The 22011-nt window shown below is 48.4% G+C and overlaps 1 protein-coding gene across 1 annotated transcript in view; it reads right to left on the bottom strand.

The window, feature by feature from the left end:
* Nucleotides 1-11652, bottom strand: part of C5_1H1orf174 (chromosome 5_1 C1orf174 homolog) — a 122747-nt gene extending 111095 nt beyond the window's left edge. Inside the window, exon 1 of the mRNA XM_078642630.1 lies at nt 11517-11652. Within this exon, the coding sequence (XP_078498756.1) occupies nt 11517-11543 (27 nt within the window). The 5' untranslated portion in view covers nt 11544-11652. The remainder of the gene's footprint in view (nt 1-11516) is intronic.
* Nucleotides 11653-22011: the final 10359 nt, after the last annotated feature.

The raw sequence follows: 22011 nt of genomic DNA, 5'->3' as shown, positions 1-22011 counted from the left end.
ATGTAGTCAGTGGAGGGGAGGGCGTGCGTCTGATGAAGTCTGTGATGTCATCGCTGAATTGTGTGCGTGGTCCCGGGGGTCTGTAGACGAGGGTGCCTCGGAGGGTCGTCTTTGGGTCGGTGTGAATCTGGAAGTGGAGATGCTCGGCTGCAGCGAAGGGGTCGTTGGAGTCGGTCGTGATGCGGATGGTGTTCCTGTGGACGATGGCGATGCCTCCTCCGGTCTGGTTGACGCGGTCCCTCCCGATGATCTTGTACCCGTCCGGGATGGCGATGGCGATGTCGGGGGCTGAGGAGACGTTCATCCAGGTTTCCGTGAGGAAGGCGACGTCTGGTGATGTTGCGTCGAGGAGGTTCCAGAGTTCCACGGCGTGTCTGTGGACGGAGTGGGGGTTGAGCAGGATGCACTTGAGGTGGTTGCTGCTGGTGCTTGGCTTGGCGGGTGCGGTGCAGGTTCGGAGGGAGGTGAACTTGCAGGCCTTGCAGGTGAAGAGTCCGTGGATGCGTCTCGGGGTGGCTCGGCAGCAGGCGGGGTTCCGGCCGGCACGGAGTGTGTTGAGGGCGGCGGCGTCGTAGGTCTGTCGGGTCATCTTGCATCGGTGGGGGCCAGGGGTCCTGGCACTGGGCGCGGGCCAGGCACGGACGGGCGCAGACGGGCTTGCCTTTGGCGCGCCCTCGGCGCACAATCGGCGCGCCCGCTGCGCGTGGGTGGGGGCGACATAAGAAGGAGCCGGGAGGGAGGAGCAGCTGGGTGGCGGGAGCGGGGCGGCGAATGGGCAGGAGGGGGGCGGGGCCGCAGGGAGGCAGCGGCGGGAAAGGAGGGCAGAGGGCGGCTCAGCGGCGGCTGGGTCGCCCTTTGAAAACGCTGGGAAAAGAAATAAAAAACGAAAAAAACGAACACAGCAAAATCCAAGGCAGCAAAAGGGCACAAAGGGCACAGCAGATGGAGGCAGTAGCAGGGGTGTGTGGGGGCGACCTCGCCTGGTTAATGGCAAAACATTCACCCCTAGTCACAGATCTGGGTTTAATCCATCGTTATTTTGCTCACCACACCACCCCAGTTCAGACATGGCCATATGCAAATCAGCTTTGACCCTGTACCTCATGGGAACAGTCCAGCCCGAACTGCCAAGCCATGTCTTCCCTGGACGGGAATGAAGCATCCTAGGACCGGTTTCTGGCTATCAGCCGTCATCAGCCAGGATAGCTTGATTCCAGTGGCATGGTGAGCACGGGACTCACGTCTGAGCATACCCTTCCCATTCGGGGGTGACAAATGCAAAAACAACAATTGATGGTTCAGACATGGCCATATGGAAATCAGCCTTTTCGCCAATTGTTGAAGTCTCAGAAGTTCTATGTGGGCTCTTTAGTAAGATCTGAGTCCCTGCGCCAGAGTGCGTTAATTCAGAGCACGTTTCCCAGGGTCCAGCCACCCATTAGCCAGTCTAACCCCCTGCCGCAGAGTGGCAGGTCAGACTCTCAGCATGCCCGTCGGCAGGCCAGTTGTGTCCAGATGGCAGGGAGCTTTTGTTGCTGCAGCAGTTGTCCTCTTCTCTCCTTCAATGCTGTAGGCCTCTCCTGGAATCCAAGACAGGTCTCCGATGCTCCCGGGCGGGGGAGTTTAAGTTGTTGCTCTCACTTTTAACTAGTCACAGCCCACTATGTTGTCTCAGCTGCACATGTGTTCAGGGAGTAAACTTACCTCTTTCATGGCCATTTCCTCCTGACATGCAAGTAGGGTCTCAGCAGCACATACAGGGCAATGACCCTATCTCTTCACTGCAGCCCCCACCTTGCACACTGGGCTCACAGGCTGCACAACCAAGGTGACAGCCCCTTCAGGTCACAGCCCTATATCAGGCAACTGCCCTCTGTCTTAAGAGTGTAGCACCAAGGGTGGTAACCTGTACTCTTCACTGCTATCATCACCTGGCAAGTGGGTCGTGGGCTTTGGAACACAGGCCGGCAATCAAATCGGTGTAGCAGTACAGATGGAAAATAATCTCACTCTCTGCATCCATGCAATGGATCCCCATTGGTCTTCGCTGCCTCCAAGCAAATTCCTTCACGTCACAGGGCACAATGGTCTAGGGTCAGACAGAAGCTGGTGCTATAGGCTCCAAACATGTGTTCTTGACCCTTTAGTGTGATGTCTCCTCACCCAGCAAGGGAGACTGGAAGACCCCTAGTCCCCAGTACTGGTCACAACAAGCAGAATCTGTGCGGAGCTTCTCCAAGCTGATGTACAGCTTCAGTTTGCCAATGTGGGCTTCTCAAGCTCCCATATTTTTAATTCATTTACAGACATACTTGTGATTTAGTGTCTCTGTATTTGAAGTGTGTTCTACTGGTTGCTCACTTTGAAAAGCCCACTCCTTTGTTATTCTCTTCCTTCAGAGAGCAGTCTATCGCAGCAGGACAGTCTCCAATTTTGATAGCCCCAAACATAGGCCAAGATAGTGACTAGAGGTTCACACCCAGATTTCAGCCTTAGTGATAAGTGCTTCAAAAGTCTATCAAAGGACAACAGCACTACGCTTTTGGATTCTCTAAACAGCCCAATCTCCTTAGTCAGATGTGTCCAAGCCCCTCTGAAGATTGACCTCCCTTCAGAATCAAAGAGCTCCTACTGAAGTACACTGAAGAGCCGGACTTTTCCTTCCTCCAATGTGTGACCCACCCCGCTCTCAGAAACGCAGCAATCCACAAATCTGCCTGGACGAAACCTCTACCTCTCCACCTAGCCCTGGGCCTCCCAAAATAGAAATGTCTTCTGTGTATTGTGCTCTTCATAAGCGCACACATACCCTTGCACACGCTTTCACATGTGTGCAGTCTCAAATGTACTTACCTCTTCCAGGGCACACATCCCAACACACTCAGACAATCTCACAAGCGGTCTACTGCGAGTTGTACATTCAAGCAGGCACACACACATCTTAGTGTCCACACATACATCACTCAGGCACATGTACATCCTCCAGCTCCACACAGCCCAATGAAGGCTAAGGGTTGAGTTAAGCACAAAGCAGTGCTCAGGGCCAGGGTGCATGTCTGTCAGCATGTGAGGGGCTTTTAAGTACCAACAGTTAATATCTATACTCAGAGGAAACTGATTGTAGCTTGCTAAGGCCTTACAATGCAATTGGACACCTAAAAGAAATCAACCTCTCTCTTTGTGGCTAATGTCTTAGGCTCTAGTGTTTACAATGGTGTAACGCGTGCTTACAATATAATTTTATAACGTAACAAAGGTAGAAGGGCAGGGATGTGCCCCTTTGCATCAATCACTTGGTCACAAAGTTATATACAGTCACGTCTACTCTATACAAGTCTGTTCATTTACTGATAAAACTGTGTGTTTTTCCTCTAGATAATTAATGGGATTCAAGTTTTAAGCTGCTTTGCTGAATGAGTCAGTCCTTCTGATGCTCTGCTGGCATATCAAAGCGTCAATGAAACAACTGGTGCATCCTAGGGAGATTAGACTTGTCTGGCAGAGCAAAGGGGCAGGATGAAATGTCAATACACAGATTGGCAGCTCCTCCCTGTCAAGCAACTGTAGGATATTCCTACAACGTACAGGGTGTGTGTGTGTGTGTGTGTGCGTGTGTGGGGGGGGGGGGGGTCTGGGAAAGGGGGATTAGGCAGGCAGTCCTCTGATTCCAACGAGTACATGGGGTTCCTCTGAAGTCATTGATTGAAGAAACTAGACCTGAGTGGATGCAGCCTTGATCACAGTGATATGCTGTACTTTTGAAGTTAGGCCTAGAATTACCTTTACTTGTTCCTTGACGTGCAAAGTTGGAATTCATTTCTGTATTGATGTATATAACTTGAACAGATTGTAAATATATGAAAAGCTAGGCCACATATGACGGTGAATGACAACCGTTCATACTGTTTATGTAAAGAACATCTCGTTTCCTCTCCCTTCTATGCCACTGAAAGTCTTTTCGGTCACTGACCAACCAACACTGAGCACCCCTTCCCTACCAGCACGTTCCCTCTTGGAGCAACCTCCTTTTGTCTATATCTCATGAATATTACCTGACTTCCTTATAATTAAGTATTAAATTACCAGTAGAATTGAATTTTTGGTCTGTGCTCTGTTTATCCTTCTGTTCATTTGATATTTACATAATTTGACTCAAGCGTTGAGGAGTTTGCATAATTTCTCTGCTCCATACTCCTCTCAAATTTAAGAAAATACTCAACTATGTTACTTGATATAATCTCCTTTGTGATTAAGGTTCTAGGGCCATTGTTTTTTGTATTGCTTAAGTACCCAGGGCCAGGACAAACATTGGGTAAACCCCATTTTCTGAAATGGTACTTTTGAAGTTAACTTCTATCTTTCTTTCCTCCCAGAAAACTGTGCAAGATGATAAGCAACCAATATACAGATCCCACAAAGAGCAATGGAAGGGTGAGGCAGCATCATTGGCTTGATTGGGCAACTCCCAGTTTCAAGAACTACATTTTTACATTCCTGCCCAAGGAAGAAATGTCTCAAATGTGGAAGACCCACTCTGAACTTGTACTCCTGACAATTTTTTGACTCCAGAAATAGAGTGGTAACTCCCTGGATTCCTCACAGCACAAGCAGAATATGGGCTTGGTGGGCACTAACAAAAAAAGAGGGTTCACCTTGAACTTGTGGATTGGTCTTGTGAGTGTGTGCCCCCTGGAGTTGATACTACAGGCACTCAAGTGGCTTTAAGCCTAGGTCCTTGGTAAGTGCAGGCAGGGAGATGTAATGACAATGGGGTGCTGCTGCCAAGAAGGTGAAATCTTTGAAAAGGAAAAACCTGGTTAGTGTATCAAAACTCACGTTTCATCATGGCCAGCCTCAAATTGAACTTAGGCACCAGTCTACACACCAATTGATTAAAATTGGTACTTTGTGATTTTTTAGAGCTATTACTGCTTAAAAATTCAGACCTACAGTACTCCTTATTGGATTTTTGTCACTTTGTTTAATTGTATTTTATTTTTCTAATTCAGTTAGGGATTTTTATTGTTTTGCATTTTGACTTTATTGCTATTTTGGTAATGCATCAATACTTTACACATTGGCATAAGTTTATCCGGTCTGCTCTGTGCCATAGCTACCAGGGGTTGAGATCAGGTTAATTTAGGGATTTACACGGACAGGGTTTGCGATTCTTTGATGTGGGTAGACAGTAAACCCCAAATTATAATCCAATTTTTTACAAGGGGTTAGCTAATAGCTGTATGGCTCCAACAATTGATATAAACAATTTCCAACCACAAGAACCCATGTAGACAATTGCTATGATTACTTTTGGTAATCCCCATTACTCTTAGTCCTACTCGTCCTCGACCCAGTCATCACTCATGAGGTATCCCACAAGACAGGAAACAAAACAGGAAACGCTTTTAGGCTCCACCCCCCCTCTTGCCAGGTGCTACATCACTCCTAACCACTAGAAGCACATCCTGACACACCAAGCAACAAAGGCCTGGACTGGGAGGGTGGGAAGTATGACTGGGTCGAGGACGAGTAGGACTAAGAGTAATGGGGATTACCAAAAGTAATTATAGCATTACCTCTACGTCCCTCGTCCTCGACCCAGTCATCACTCATGAGGCATACCAAAGCAACGCCCAACCAGGCCTTTGGCACACCAAACACAGATCAGACACAAAGGAGTGCAGCAAGTGAAAGTTTAATAAAGCACAAAGAATCAGAGCGGGGGGCAACCCCCCACAGCCTGCAACACTGCACGACCAAAATTGGTCCGGTCATAAAGGGCACAATTCAACCGGTAGTGTCTCACAAACGTAGACTCGGAGGCCCAAGTCCCCGCTCCTGAGAATAATGAAACGAGAGCGGATCTTGGGGACAAACGCAGGATCCAAAGAGAGCACCACAGCGTCATCCAGAAAACGCAAAAACGGAGGCGAACGCAAGGCCGTAAGTTCCCCCAGCCGCCTCGCAGGAGTAATAGCAACCAGAAAAGCCACTTTGTAGGACAGGAACTTAAGGTCCACTGACTCCAAAGGCTCAAAGGGGGAGGATTGCAAAACACCCAACACCAAAGAAAGATCCCAAGGGGGCACCAGGGAACGAACAGAAGGGGAAGAGAGAGCGAAACTCCGAAAGAGGCGAGAAACCAACAAGCCATCCGAAGGAAGAAAAGAATCCGAATCCCGGAAGGCACGGGATTCGGATTCCATTGGCCCCGCAAGGTAGACAAAGCAAAGTGCTTCTGGAAGCCATCCAGAAAAAACTGAAGAACAGAAGACACAGGGCAAGAGGTAGGAGACAGACCAAAGGAGGAACACCACCTCGAAAAAGAAGATCAGTGCTTCGAATAGGAAGCCACGGTAGACTGCCTACATCACAGAAATGATGTGGTCGGGCAGACCACGGACCCCAAGAGACAACCGTTCAACCTCCAGACCGCCAAGGTGAGAGGAACCAGAAGGGGGGACGGGGACCTCAGAGGAGAGGGGTAGCGGGGCAGAAACCAAGGAGGGCCCACCGCTAGGCCCAGCAACAGAGGAAACCAAGACCTCCTCGGCCAGTGTGGAAGAATAGCCACCACCCGAGCCCCCTCCCGCTGAACCTTCAGCAAGAAGGCAGGAATCAGAGGAAAGGGAGGAAAGGCATAAAGAAGCCAAGGAGGCCACTGGAGAGACAAGGCATCAACCCCCCAGGAGCCCTCCTCCGGAAACCTGGAACAGAACAGGGGAACCAGGGAATTGGATTGGGAGGCAAACAGATCCAGATCCCCGAACTTCTGGCAAAGCAACTGAAAGGTCCGGGGAGCCAGACACAGAGACGAAGGGAACCTCCGACTCAATGAATCCACCACCACGTTGTCCACACCCCGAATGTGCTGAGCAGACAGCTCCCTCCAGTTGGAAGACCTGTGCGACTCCGACGGGAGCCAACGAGGCTGCACCGCCCAATGAACCAGAGTCGCACCCCAGCCCGACGCGCTGGCATCCGTGGTCAAAACTAGAGGAGGAGGCAGATGGATACACATGCCCTTGGAAAGGTGGGAAGAATCCAGCCACCACTGGAGAGCAGCTACAACGTCCACAGACACAGGAACAGCATAGTCCAAGACAGGAAAGGGGACCCACCTCTGCACATGCCACAGCAGAGGGCGCAGATGAACCCTGGCCCAGGGCACGGTAAACACAGACGCAGCCATGTGACCCTGAACTTCTAGCCACTGCAGGAGGGGAGCCGAAGCCTGGGACAACAACCTTCTCAACAACGACTGAAGGCGACGAATCCGGGCGTCTGGCAGGAACACCTTGTCCAACACAGAATCGAACACGGCCCCGATGAAGTTCTTCCGGGTGGCCGGCACAAGGTGACACTTTGGCAAGTTGATCAAGAACCCGTGTTCCCTGAGCATAGTCATGGTCAAGAGAAGGTGGTGAGACATGACCTCCACAGATGGAGCCTGAACCATCCAGTCGTCCAGATATGGGAACACGGACATCCCCAGGAGATGGAGATGTGCCACCAAGGGAGCCATCACCTTGGTGAACACCCGGGGGGCGGACCGCAGACCAAAAGGAAGGACGCAGAACTGCCAGTGCTGACCCAAGCGCAGGAAACGCTGATCCCCCACAGCCACTGGGACGTGAAGATACGCATCCTGGAGATCGAGGGTGGAGAACACCCAACCGGACTGGATCAGCAGAATCACCTTCTGGAGAGTCTCCATCTTGAACGGGATCTTCCTCACAAACAAGTTCAAACCCCGAAGGTTAATGACCACCCGGAAACCCCCGTGATCTTTGGCACCACAAAGACGATGGAGTATACGTCCATCCCCAGCTCCCTCTCCGGAACAGGGACAACCGCAAGCTTGTTGACCAAAAGATGAACCCCTTCCAACAAGGCCAGATGGCGGGAGGCATCCAGAGGAGATGAGGTCACCACCCCCTCGGATTGGGGTGGGGGAGAATAGGAACTTGATCCGGTAACCGAGACACAAAACATCCAGCACCCATCTGTCGGAGGTCGTCAATCGCCAAGCAGGAAGGAACAGGCGAAGTCTCCCACCAATCACAGGTGGACCACCAGCGAGAACGACCCCTGGACGGCATAGTCAGGAACGCTGCGGGCCAGACCCAGCACCCCGCTGGGACTTCTTCTGAAACTTCCGAGGAAAAGACCGGCCAGTGCCACGCTGACTCCTGAAGGAGGATTGTTGAAACCTGGAAGGCTGGCGGAAAGACCTGGCACCGGAGAAGGAGGAGCCCCCACGGGGCGGAAGATCACGAAAAGACAATGAATGCTTGCGTTCTTTAAAGCTCTTATGTAGCTTCTCTTCAAGAGAACCACCAAATAGACGGGTACCAGTGAAAGGCAGCCTCAAAGCCATGGAACACTGGGCCGCGTCCGTCTTCCAATCCCGCAGCAACAGGTTCCGACGTGCAGCAATAGAGGAACCACAGGACATCGCAGAAGCCATCACCGAATCAAAAGTGATGTCCGAAAGGAATTCCGCCTGGCACTCCATGGACTCCAGTAATTCCGGACAGCTACCACCCTCCTGCATCGTAGAAAACAGGGACTTGAAATCAGTCAGCAAAGACTGGGCAACATAGGCTCCATAAATACCAGACCGAATAGCAAGGTGAGAGGCAGCATAAGATTTCTTCAGAGCCGAATCGACCTTCTTATCCACACCGTCCCTCAGAATGTTATCATTCGCCATGGAAGGACGACGCACAAGACTGGCCACAACAGAGTCCACCGACACAGAATCAGGCAAGGAGTCCGCCATATCCAGCAAAGGATAAAGTTTGGACATAAACCTGGGCATAGCGATATGATCCGGGTCCTTCCACTCCTTCAGCAGGACATCAGACACAAAGGGGTGCACCGGCAAAGAAGAGGCAACAGGCTTCCTAAATTGTGGAAAGAGCGTATCCTGAGAGGAGCTGGGCGCAGATTCATCAGGAAACCCCATATTAACCCGAACATGGGAAATTAGATCAGGCAAGAGATCCCTGGAAATGTACTTGCCCTGAAGCTCCACCGCAGCGAGAGAAGACCCATCAGACTCATCAGAGGAGGAAATAGCCGAGTAAAAGGCAGCAGCACCAGAAAGACCATCAGCAGCCTTCTTGTTCGCCTTAAGATCAGAAAGCATCTCCAGGATCAGGCGCTTTATCCGATCATCATCCTTCCTGGCACGCTTCACAGGAGCAGCGGACTCCCCACTGGACCCAGGGGAAAAGGCAGGCACAGGAGAGGAATGCTTCCTCTTGCGATGGTGCTTGCCCATAATAACTCACACTGGAACAAATGTAACAGCAGCAATAGAAGCAGGAATACACAAACAGAAAACACCCCCCCAGCGCATATATAAAGGGTGAAATCCAACCAATTAGCCCTCCATGGAGGAAGAAGCACAGAGGTCGAAAATAATTCAAAAAACGACCAATCCCCCAATCGGTAAACACCTCAAGAAGCAAGCCCCGTTGTCGGCCAATCACCACCGAGGCCGAAATGAACAATGCAAGAGGAAGGGGGCGGCACCAAAGCGAACCCACGGTCAACAGGCAGCGCGGGTCGGCAGGCAACATCACCGCAGGAAAGCAACCCCACAGACAGGCGCACCAAAGCCCACCCAGACGCCCGCCAATCAAAATGGAAACTTGCTCACACACCGCAAAAGAATGAAGCAGGGCAACCCACTGCAAGCGTGAGTGAGTGAACGACGCCAGCCACCGTCCACAAACAAGCTGACACCGAGACCCCTCGAGCGCAGCATGACAAGCTGGCGAGGGACACTTGTCCAGAAGAGGGGGAAAGCGAGGAGAAGCATGCCCAAGAGACGGCCAAGCGCTAAAGCCCCATACGCCTTACCATCGTCCCTCCTTGCAGCAGTACCGTCACGCAGAACTCCGCCTCTGAAGAAATGTCAGTGTCACGAACAAACCGGGCAGGAAGAAACAGGGAGACCCACAGAGCCACACTGCACACGTCTTCTGAGCCCAGGAGGAGACAGGGAAGCCCAGCAGCCCAACTCCAAGGAATCCCACGATGGTCCACGGGAGCCTCTCAGAGCCCAGCAGAGGAGGATCCACAGGACAAACGAAGCAGGTAAGTGCCCGGCACTCACCCCAGCGTCTCCTATCAAGTAAACCACCGACAGGAAACAAAACAGGATGTGCTTCTAGTGGTTAGGAGTGATATAGCACCTGGCAGGAGGGGGGGGGGGGGAGCCTAAAAGAGTTTCCTGTTTTATTTCCTGTCTTGTGGGATACCGCATGAGTGATGACTGGGTCGAGGACGAGGGACGTAGAGGTAATGAGATTGGTGTGATCAGTGTTTAAGACTAAACACTATATCCACCCCAAGTAACAAATCCTGATCCAATGTACCAAGTGGAAGGTAGTTTCTTACAACCTACTGATATTACTCTTTTGTTAAATATTTTTGAATGCAGTTCAACACATTCAAAATGTATCTTAAGGTCCATTGGGGTTTCCAAGAAACGATGTCATTGCCAACCATTAGAATTAGTCCTGGATTTTGAAGCACACAGGATGACAAGATTTTTTAGGGAACCAGACATGCAAAAATTATTTCTCAATACTGAGAAAATAAAATATTCAGGAAAGCACAGGCAGCTTAAGTCCTTGCCGCTAAAACTTTTATTTGAAAAAGTAGGATTGTAGCTCATCAGGACTCCTCCACACCTCGGATTGGTTTTCTTTATTAATTAAGTCCGTATTTCCATTGGGGCTCCCCGTTTGTGCATTCCCCCCCCCAAAAATGTTTCATGATTGAGGTCATAAAAATAGGTCACTTAAGTGAATTTATTTGGGCAGCAAAAAAAAGAGCATTTACCATAAAATAAAAACCTGGGTTATGTTTGACTCAGAGCTTTCCTTCAACAGCAAATTTCAAAAGGTGCTCATAATCAAGTGGCCTGACAGAACGTAAACATAAGCATGTTTTACCATGTAACCCCACCGCTTAAAAACCTCCACTGCGCCCGGAGGAAAAAAAGGTAGGATTAAGTTTTGCAGTTTAAACCAATCCCTCTGGGAAATAGATTAAGAGTATACTCACTATATCCCAGAATGAAGGAAAAACAAATATATTACATCAAACTACTACACATTTCAGATCGTTGGATACACTTGAGCTTGGACTACCGTCTGGCTCACACACACAGTTAACACCACCAACCAAAGCTTGGGAAAAAAAAAAAAGCCTTGTCTGAGTCAATTTATGTATCCTTTTCCATGCTTATAACAAGCTCTCTTCTCCTACAATCTCACCTCTCTTGTCTTTCAAAGACCTCATTAACGCTGGGGCTGAACATAAAATGCTGTCTTCCTGCAGCAGATAAGTAAACAGATCGAACCACAAAAACAATGCAGAAAACCCCTAAACCAAAATGTATGAGTTGGAGGAATTGTCATGGTTGTAACACATCAATAATAACCCTTTACTCTCATCTACAACCTCAGATTAGCGACCACCTGCCCGCTACTTACACGGAGCGACCGTGAATTCAGTCTCATATCTGCCGTCCGCAGCTGATCTTTAAACGGATGTCATTTGCCCGTAATTTTTAGCACTTCCGGGTCGCTTAACAACCAATCACAAGACTGAACATATACTGTGAGTGGGAGGTGCGGCTAGGGTACGGCTAATGTGTAAAATGAACTAGTATCAGAGCGCACTAGTGCGTCAACTGGAATTCCGGGGTGCTGATTGGCTGAGGTGTCCATACATGTTCGCCTTTTATTTCTTTTTTATTCTTTTTTTTGGTGCATATTTTATATAGCGCGAACTCGACCCGAAGGTATTGGAGCGCTTTACATAAGCACCGTATTTACATTACACATTCAGGAACGGGGAGATTAAGTCATTTGCCCAGAATCACAGGATGTGGACGCGATTTTGACGCTCGAACCCTGGTTTCCGTGACCATCTTGGAAGTTGGAACACGTGATTATTTAGTCACTAGTCTGAGTGTCAGACTCATAGCTGGAGTTTTTTAGTTGCTGGTTGGTTGGTGAACGGAAGTTGAAGTGTGTAAAAAGTTTTGTACCAGTCCATTGATCCTGAGTTCAGTAGTGGAAGGGTCTTTTAGTGTGTGTGACGGGTTCAGAGACGTCCATAAATAGAGCGAAGAGCATCCTGCAACTGGTTTTAGCGTATTTTTTTTAACATGAAAACAGTGCATACACATTAACAATAAAAATACAAATTCATTTTAAAGTAATCGATGGGAAAATCACTCTTACGAGAGATCATCAAGTTAATCGATCACTGCAATGGGAGTGCCCTGAGGCAGGGGAGTCCTTGTGACATCTCCCCCGGAGACTTTCAGGACAATGGTGTTGCGCACAAAGTGTAAACATGCCCACACGAAGGAGGCAAATACGCGCCTAATTAGCCCGGGAGAGTCACCAGCTCCAATCCTCTCCCGGCTCTATCCTCCTCGTACCTCCAACTGTTCCCCAACAGAATTCTATTATAAGAATGCATTTTATTGAATTTCCTTAATGATTATAATGTTAGATCACTAGACATCTTCCTTTTACATTTGATAAAAGAACTAGATTATACAGTTATAACCCTATTTAAAAAACATACAAGGTAAATGAATGTATCACAATAACCTAAAACAGAACCCAGTAGGTGCTATATAGATACATAGAAAATTGATTGCACTAAATAATCATTTAAATAGGTTGGCCTTCTGGTAATACGACCAGAATTGCTCTGGACCCTTCCATTCTGCTCACCAGGCTGTACCACATAACCTTCACCACTGCAACAGTTTCAATCACTCTTCCATTCCACCACCTCTGGAGCTTCTCTCAATCATTCCTTTTTCCAGCATAGTATTGTCCTTATGCAACCATTTATAATGTGTTCCCTCCTTCTTACCTTCCTGTTCCCCACCACATTCTTGCATCTCGAATTTCTTCTACTAGTGCCACACTCGTCCATCTCTTAGTTTAGCTGCATTCACATACACCTTCATTACCTCCCTGCATTTCGAAAATATACTCTTACTTATTATTATTTTTTATATGAACAATTTCCCCCATTTTGAACTGCAACGCCTAAGCTCTAAATGTACCATTATCGTAAATGTTATATTTTCTTTGTGCTATTCTAATAATTTCCTTAATCATTTCTAGCGACCCTTGTACTAGTTTAGGTCTCTCATCCTCCCCTGAGTGTCCTTGGTGAATATAACGCTACCTTGCATGACAGTAAGTAGATTGTATGCTATGACACTAGGAGTAATTCAGTACATCCAAGCCATGTTCTTCACTTCCTGCATCTACATAGGTTTTCTACTCAGCCATTTATAGGATTCCTTTGATAAGCCAGTTAAATCTTTCCACATGTCCATTACCTTCAGATTGATAAACTGATGTACATGTATGTTTAATACCATTACACTCTAAAAATGACTCTACCTCAACAGCCCTGAATTCAGAGCTATTATCTGCAATTAATGCCCTTGTTATCTTTGAAACAGTTAATGTGAACACTTGGTCACATTCTCCGCATTGGCACCTACTAAGAAAGCAACTTTTAGCAGCCCTGCCAAGTGCCACGCATCGTCTAATGCATTTTATAAGGTTTCCTGCATCGCTGCATTAAAATTAATTGTCACACATTTTTAGATCCTATGTAATGTTCGAGGTGTTTTGCTCACAGTGCTGCATATTCACTGCCAGTGTTAATCTGACTAATTTTTAATTCAGAGAAGAGGTGAATGGTTGCTTTGGAAACCTTCTCTGGGCAAAGCTTGGCTTGGTACAATTTACAAGCTGAACTCTGGCTCCTCGCTGTGATTGAGCACACAGCATATGCAGTTGGCATGGGCGTGGACTTTTTCCTGCTCAGACAAGAGGGTGCCATACGACCCTTGATACATGATCATCCCGGTAGTTCTGAACAGAGTATTCTGAGGAGCATGCAGTACCAGAGTCCAAGCTTTGGAGGTGCGCCCTACAGAACCCAGGACCAGCCAGAGCCCAGCCAAGATCCAGCACCAACAGGCCTCTGAAGTTCGAGGTACTCAATGCTATACTCAGCCCTCTTTCCTGCAGGTCGGATGACCGCTCAGACTCAGAGCAATCACACAGCGTCAGCCGAGCCTGTACACCTAACTGCACTAGGGACCGTGGGCCAATGCAGCACCTTGAGAAGTAATCCGTGACAGGGGCAATCCTGTTTACGTTTCACGTTTAAATGATTACATTCCCTAGTATGCTGGCAGCAGCATTCACCATTCCATGTGTGGCCTGTGCTATTGTCTGACACTTAAATCCACAATATGCTTTTATAAAAGGAGTCTTCCTGCACATTTCCCGGCTCGCACTTCTAATAAATGACACTAAATTACAATAAAAATTTAGAATAAAACCTCCCAGTAAGTGTCAGTCGGGGGAAGTCGGAAGAGAGCGTGAAAAGATGGGAACACTGCTTTTCAAAGAGGGTAGTGATTCTTAGTTGCTAAATATTGTACGATTTACCCCAACAAAGCTTGCTTTAAGGAACTATGAATGATGCTACTACTTCAAATAAAGTTTGCGTTCAACCGATGGGCGGTTCTTTTTGAGGTGCTCAAGGATTATAATGCACTAACTTTACACCAGTGAAAAAACAAGCACAGCACATTCATTTGCTAGTGACGGATCTGGCAAAAATAATGTGCACAAGTGCTAAGATGACACCCAATACACTGCATATGGTTTTCAAATCACTTTTCACTATTTTGGTGCTAGTGGAAAATTATTTCTTTGATATAGACAAAAGTGAATGATATTTTCTCAATTTCTATCTCAAACAAGTCTTACTATTGTAAATGTGAACAGGAGCGCCAAAAAGTCTAAATACGTGCAATAATCCCACATTTTGGAAGTCTTCCTGTTAGAACCGGCTATTTCTGGTAGGCTAAGGCTGATGCCAAAGCCAGGCAGAAACCACCATTCTAGTCAGGGCAAGGAAGTCACACGCCAAGATAACCCCTGCTCACCCTCTAGGTAGCTTGGCACGAGCAGTCTAGGCTAAACTCGGAGGCGATGTGTAAAGCATTTGCGCCAGCGCACAACAGCCACAACATACTAGGCACACCACAAAAGAGACTCCACACAAGGTTATATTAAAATAACTTTTGTATTGTCAAAACATATCAGATAGAAATCACACATGTACATTGTGCCAACTGGCACGGCAATATTCACAAGGGATTATTTACAAGACAGGGCCACATGGGCCACTGTCAGAATCAACACTTTGCAGATATAGAAATACTTGTCAGAAATTAGAATAAAAGTATATAAACTTCACTGTAACACAAAGTAACAGTTATAGATCACATTCAGTAACTACTGGGAACAGGTAAGTACCACCTACGCAACCCTAACCCCTTAGGAGACTGTCACGCAGGGGACCAGGACCTCACTAGGACCACCTGTACTAAAAAGAACAACCCCCTAAGTATCACTCAGCATTTAGGGGTCTAAGCAAGAACACATTACCCATGATGCATAAATATACATTCAGAGGAGTAGTAAAGAAAAACACATAATGCATAAACCTACACATTCAGCGGTGTTAAGAATAAAGCACATGATGAAATAAAAATACATTCAGAGGTACCAGAATAATACAGTAGCGCAAACGTCACATGATGTCTAAAAACATTCAGAGGTGCAGGAATAAGACATGATGCAAGAAATCACATTCAGAGGTGCAAATAACCATACAATTGCGCAAGACCTACATAAGCCACCATCTGTGGCAGTCCCTAGGCCAACTGGCCTTGTTGGGGCTAGAACGCCCTGAGCCTCAATGTCAGGGGCCTAAACGATGCAGGGGCCCACTACTTGCTGGGCCCCTGGGAACACTCACAAGGGCCTCAACGCTGCAGCTGGCACTAAGTGCTGCGCAGCTGGGAAGGCCTGGCACCACGGTGCCCTCGCTGTCCCACACAGGGACTCTCTCCTGAAATTGCGCCTAAACGGTGCAGCTGCCCACTAACTGCTGGGCAGCTGGAGAATCATCAACACTGCGCCAGGGCCCTCACTGGCCCTCAGGCGCAAACTGCGCCACGCTGGAGCCCCACAGGCTCTACAAACAGCTAAGTCCACGTTGGAGACACACAGGCTCTTTAAAACAATCATGGAGCAGGGCGCCTCTCAAGGCTCTAAAAACAATGTTGGCCCCGACGTTGGAGTCCCCCCCGGGGGACTCAATATAACTAAATGCCAGGCAAGAGCCTCTCGGGGCTCTCAAAACAAATAGGCCCCCGGAGCCTCGTTGGGCTCTCAAACGTTGGGGCAGCCCGCTGCCAATCGGGGCCGCCCTGACTCTGTGCCTCCATCGGCACCATCAGAGGGTGCACGGAGCCCCCCCCAGCCCTTCTTACTCACCGGGCTCTGGTGCGGGGCTCCTCCGGGCGGCGGCTCACTCTCGCCGGCTGCTGTAGGGGCAGGCACCGACCATGTGCCTCGCGCCCCCTCCGCTCTTCTCACTCGGGGCTCCCTCAGCACACGGGAGCCTCAGCAGCCATTCCTCGGCACGCCTTCCTCGGCGCAGCAGCTCCGGTCTCCCTCTCCTCACGGGAGACCGGACGGGCCCACCATGGCTTCCCCCCGGCCGGGGGAGGCGAGAACGATGTCCTCCTCTCTCTCCCGGGGCTCCCTTCAGATCACAGGAGCCCCGGGCGGCCATTCTCGCTATCACCCTCTTCTCCTCCAGCACTCCACGAGCGCTGGCCCAATCCCAACGCGGCCTTTGGGACGAGCCTCCCGCTGACGTGCAACTTCCTCGGCCAGTCAGCCAATCGGAGCACGGCTCTCGGGGACAGGCCTACAGCAATGGCCAATCAGAGCGTGGCTCCCACCGAGGGACGGCCAATCAGGTCGCGGCCCCTTCGTGGCTTCGTCCACGGCCCCGGAGAGGGTCTTTCAATTAAAAATTAAGCGAGGTGGGCTCTCGTAAATAACCAAATAATTACGGGCAAGAAATGTCAGCGCTTCCAGCGCTATCAACGAACTAAAGCGCTCCTAAGCGCTAGAAAGTCCAGAAAGAGCGCCCTCAAGCGCTAGCAACAGGAAAAAGGCCTCTTGAAGGAAAATGCAGCTTCTCCATGCTGCCAATGGTCCCAGGGCGTCCAAGGGGCAAAGCAAAGTCCCCCCCTCAGCCCAGCAAGGCAGAGGGATCCCCCAGGAGTCCAGGAAAGTCCATCAGAGGTCCAGGGGCTGGGCAGGACTCAGGGATTCCCCTGAACCCAAGCAGCAGCATGCCCCTGGCAGATTCAAGTCAGAAAACAAGAACAAATTGGAAGGGAACACAGCCCCTTCTTATACACAGAAAAGGCTTTGAAGTCTTTTGAAGCCTTTGTGTAAGCGAGCCCCTAAGCCCTGGGTGTATCTGGTTTCCATCTCCTGTCAGCCTCAGGTCAGAGGTGACAGTGGGCCATCAGGAGGGAGAGCCATCAGGGGTGGGCCGACAGGCACAGCCTGGTTCCACCAGACGCTCTTTCCTCCCCTCCCTAACAGCCGATGGGGGCCTTTCATCTACGGCTGACTCAGACCCCCTCCTCCGGGGCCCTGCAGACCCCGTCCTACTCACCAGACAGTCCATCTACCAGCAGGCCCAGGCACTCCTGGGCCAGGCCCATCAGCCAATCACGTGCCAGCAGACTCACTACTCAATTATGGCAACTTCTAAAAGTGGCGCTTCTAGACTAGACACAGCCATGCCGCGTACACCATTCTACAGCATTCCTTCTCACGAGTTCACACATATCAAACTCGACCCTGCACTCCCCACGCATCAGGAATCTACCATGGGCATACATATTCCCCATTCATTCCTATGGGAGGGCAGGTCACTCACCATCCATTCACAGAGAGCACACGCACTTTACACTGTACCACAGTGAAAAAGTGCGCAGAGGCCTAAAATCACCAATCCAGGTTCCAAAAATAGGCTAGGAAAAAGCAAAAAGTCACGGGGTGAACCTGCCCAAAGGACCGGGTCCAACACATCCCCCTTCCAGCCAAAACGCAGGGTAGACCAATCACTACACTGATGGTCTTCAATGCTTTGGGCGACAAAACCACGGACACGGGCCTGCACGGCAGGGCCCCCTTCCAGTTTTTCGCCACTCTGAACCCACATAGATTTCCCTCAACCACAGCTCTCTGGTACAACTAGGATACCCCACTGGTACACACTAGTCATCCACAGTCAGGACCAGGCCCTAGGCCATCCAAACATCACAGGTCCTAACCAATCCACAGAGTGGGGGCAGTAGCCCCTGGCACACAATAGCCAATCGCCACTCTCTCTCTCTCAGGGTAGCTACAACTACCACTGATCCAACAACCTAGGGTCCACACCCTCAGGCTGACTAGAGGTCACGGCAAGAATGCCCCACCCTACCTCTATTCTACCAATGTTAGAACTGGGGGTCTCTAGTTGGCAGAGGTAAGTACCTTAGACCAAGTAGGGACCCTTGCTTCTAGTCAGGGTGAAGGAATAACCCTCACAGGGAAGCACTCACCAGAACACAACTCTCCTATCAGATCAGGACCTCACTCCGTCACTGGTCTACCACCTGGAAACTATTCCACTTCTGAGGTACAAAGCACACAGCACAGTCCCTCTTCAAGCAGGTGGGGGGCACAGCACACAGCAAAGCCCCCTTTCCTCTACCTTAGTGGAAACAACAAACTGCAGGTGGGCCCCAGAACACACAGCAAGGGCAGCCCCCTCAGTCTCTCCAGCTGATCCAATTTGGTAGAATTCCTCTTGACCTAGAAGTTTCCTAATCTCCCAACCTAGGATCTACACCCTCAAGTTGCACCGGGGTCAGAAGTACACCGTCCTTCTGCACCCCCTCCCAGGTCCATAATTACAGACACACTCTCCTCCCACCGGGGTCAGAAGTAAGGACACCGTCCCTCTGCACCCCCCTCCAGAGTTCTGCACCCTCCCACCTTGGAGCGGTACCCCTGGAAGCCAACAACCAGTCAGGACACTGATTACAGATGCCCTTCCCTCCAGGTCAGGCTGAACCTGAACCTGGCCTCCCCCCTCCTCGGGGAACAACCTCCAGAGGCCCCAAAAAAATGGTCAAGCACTCTAGACGGTCAAATGCCCAGCGAACCAGGACTTCTGCACCCTCCACTTAGGAGCGGTACTGCCAACACCAGGACCGCCGGAGTTCTGATTACAGACACTCCCCGTCCTCTAGACACAGGAAGATCCTCCTCAAATGACTTATAAGTACAGCCTAGGCCCCTGACCTGGAGCTCCTTTAGGGAACCCTCCAGGCCCTGAGACAGGGTTTCGGGCCAACGTGGGACACACCGTCCCACACTCACTCCGCCTCCACTGAGACAGGACGTGAGCCCCTACACCCATACCATCCTAATGGGACCTAGCTGGGCTACACATGAACCTCTTCACCTACACAGGATCATCAGATACACAAGCCACTACTTTTAGAATCACTCCCTAATGTCGCTGCAAGACATCCAGCACACCGCCAGACATCCACCTTCTTGTCCAAATGCCTCTGCAGGACCTCCTGCACACCACCAGAGGTACACCTCACGTGCAAGCTCCTTTTTTTTTTTTTTTTTTTTTTGTCCTCATATTGCGAATTTCTATATGAGTGGAGCTTTTGGTTTCTGCCTCTGATCGTGGTTTCCGGAGCGGCCCTTTGATCTTTCACACTCGGAAAGTTTGTTCAGAGGAGTATCCTCAGTCCATTATATATTTGGAGATCTGGTTTGCGAATGAGGTAAGAGCTAGCCACCTTGGCTACTCGGCAAGTATTTTACTTGTCCACCAGATGTCATTTCGCATTAATCATAGGACTGTTTGTGCCAACCCTATACTGAGTTTAGATGGTTTTCCAGGATTTCCCAAAATTTAAATTTTTTAGAGACTGTCCCTTTTCTGTCTAATTTATTTACCCTTATGACAGAATTCATCCATGCCCCATGTGTTGGAGGTGACACACTCAGCCAGTTAACACAGATCTCCCTTCTTGCTAGTACTATTAGGACAAAAAGAAGGTTCTCCTGATATTTAGATAGTGCCAATCCATCATTAGTGTCTTCTAACCCAAAAAGAATGAAGGTTGTACTTACAATTAGTTGTTTCTGCATGATCATACTCACGGTCTTACCGACTTCCTCCCAGTAACCTTCCAAAGATGGACAGTTTTTGAACATATGGATGTCATCTGCCTTTCCTTCCCCACATTTCGTACATTTTTTAACGCCTGCATTCTTGAATTTGGAGAGCTTTTTTGGAGTCCAATATGCACGGTGTAGTGTGTATAAATGATTTCTTTTTAGAGCCGCTGACTTTAAAGTTGACCAGCATTTCCCAACCGATTTCTCCCATATGTTATCCAGATTATCTATTTGTAAGTCTCTCCCCCAGATTTCATCCTCAATCCGTGTATCCTTATTTGCCGCTTCAATAAGGGTCCAGTACCATTTTGCAATCTCTTTTTTAATTTGTGAGTCTTTTACCATATCTTTTTCCAGATTTCCGGTATCTTGATTATATTTAAGGATGGTTCTGGTCCAGCTTGACATTTGATAATATTTAAACTTAGCTATTGAATCATTGGTGATATTTTGTAATTCTTCCCAAGTGACCAGAGAGGAACCTTTTATTAATTGGCCCCAGTAATTAATATTGGCTATTTTCAAGGGATTTGCCAGTGAGTCCTTTAGATATTCTGGGGTTCCTGGTGATTCCCATATAGGGGCCAATGTGCTGTAGTATGAAATATTCAGAGCTATTCTAATTTGTGTCCACAGCTTCGCTGCCTCTCTTAAAGTCTTTCGTTTTATTTTTTAAAGTATTTTGGGTGTCCAAATTTGAATAAGAAATGATCTACTGAATCTGTCAATACTTGCAAGTGTTTTGGGTAATAATGATGGGTTTTGAGTAGTGACCGTATATTTTTAAATTGAAACGCCTTGTAATATTCCGTCAGGTCTGGGCTTGCTAATCCTCCATCTTGCTTACTTCTTCTAAGTTTTCTCCAGGATATCCTCGTTCCCTTTGAGGCCCATATAAAGCTGGCAATTTCTCCCTGTGGTTTTTTTAACATGGATTTTCCAAATTCCAAGGGAATGGTGTTAAAAAGATAGGTGTACTTGGGCAAAATTGACATTTTAATGATATTTGATCTTCCAATAATACTAAGTGGGAGACAGGACCATACTTTGAGTAATTTTCTCACTTCTCCTGCCACTTTGTTTAAGTTACCTTGTGGAATTTTCTCAAGATCATGGTTTATTAAGATTCCTAGATATTTTATTTCCTTTTTGATGTTTAAGTTTTTGAAATGCGTATTCCAGGTCATTATTTCAGTTTTGGAGTGATTTACTAGATAACCTGAAACCTTTCCAAACGTACTTAAGATCTCTTCTATGGTCGATTTAGAGGAAACATAGTCCTTCGTAAAGATCATCAAGTCGTCTGCATATAGCGCGATCTTTTTTCCCCAGTTATGATACGTGAACGGAGTTATTTCTTTTGTATTTCTTATTTTGTTTGCTAATGGCTCAATACATAAATTAAAGAGCAGAGGTGAGAGAGGGCATCCCTGTCTGGTTCCTCTTCCTATGATCACATCCTCTGTCAAGCTGCCATTAACTAGAATTTTTGATCTTGGTGTTTTGTAAATTTCTTTTATGGCTTGGATAAATGGTTGGCCTATGTTGTTCTTGCTCATGACCTTTTCAAGAAAAAGCCAATTAACTCTATCAAAAGCCTTTGCGGCATCGATAGTTAGTATAGTAAGTGGAACTTTTTCTTGTGTAGCTATATCAATAGTGCTCAGGAGTTCGTGAGTAATTTCGTGCAATTGCCTTCCTTTAGTGAATCCTTTTTGGTCCGTATTTATAAGTTGAGGCATTACCTTTCCTAGCCGGGCTGCCATTATTTTCGTAAAGATTTTATAATCTGCGT

This window comes from Lissotriton helveticus, chromosome 5_1, assembly GCF_964261635.1.
Source record: "Lissotriton helveticus chromosome 5_1, aLisHel1.1, whole genome shotgun sequence".
Taxonomy (NCBI): domain Eukaryota; kingdom Metazoa; phylum Chordata; class Amphibia; order Caudata; family Salamandridae; genus Lissotriton; species Lissotriton helveticus.
The sequence above is the reverse complement of the archived record's forward strand: the minus strand, read 5'-3'. Positions and strand labels throughout refer to the sequence as shown.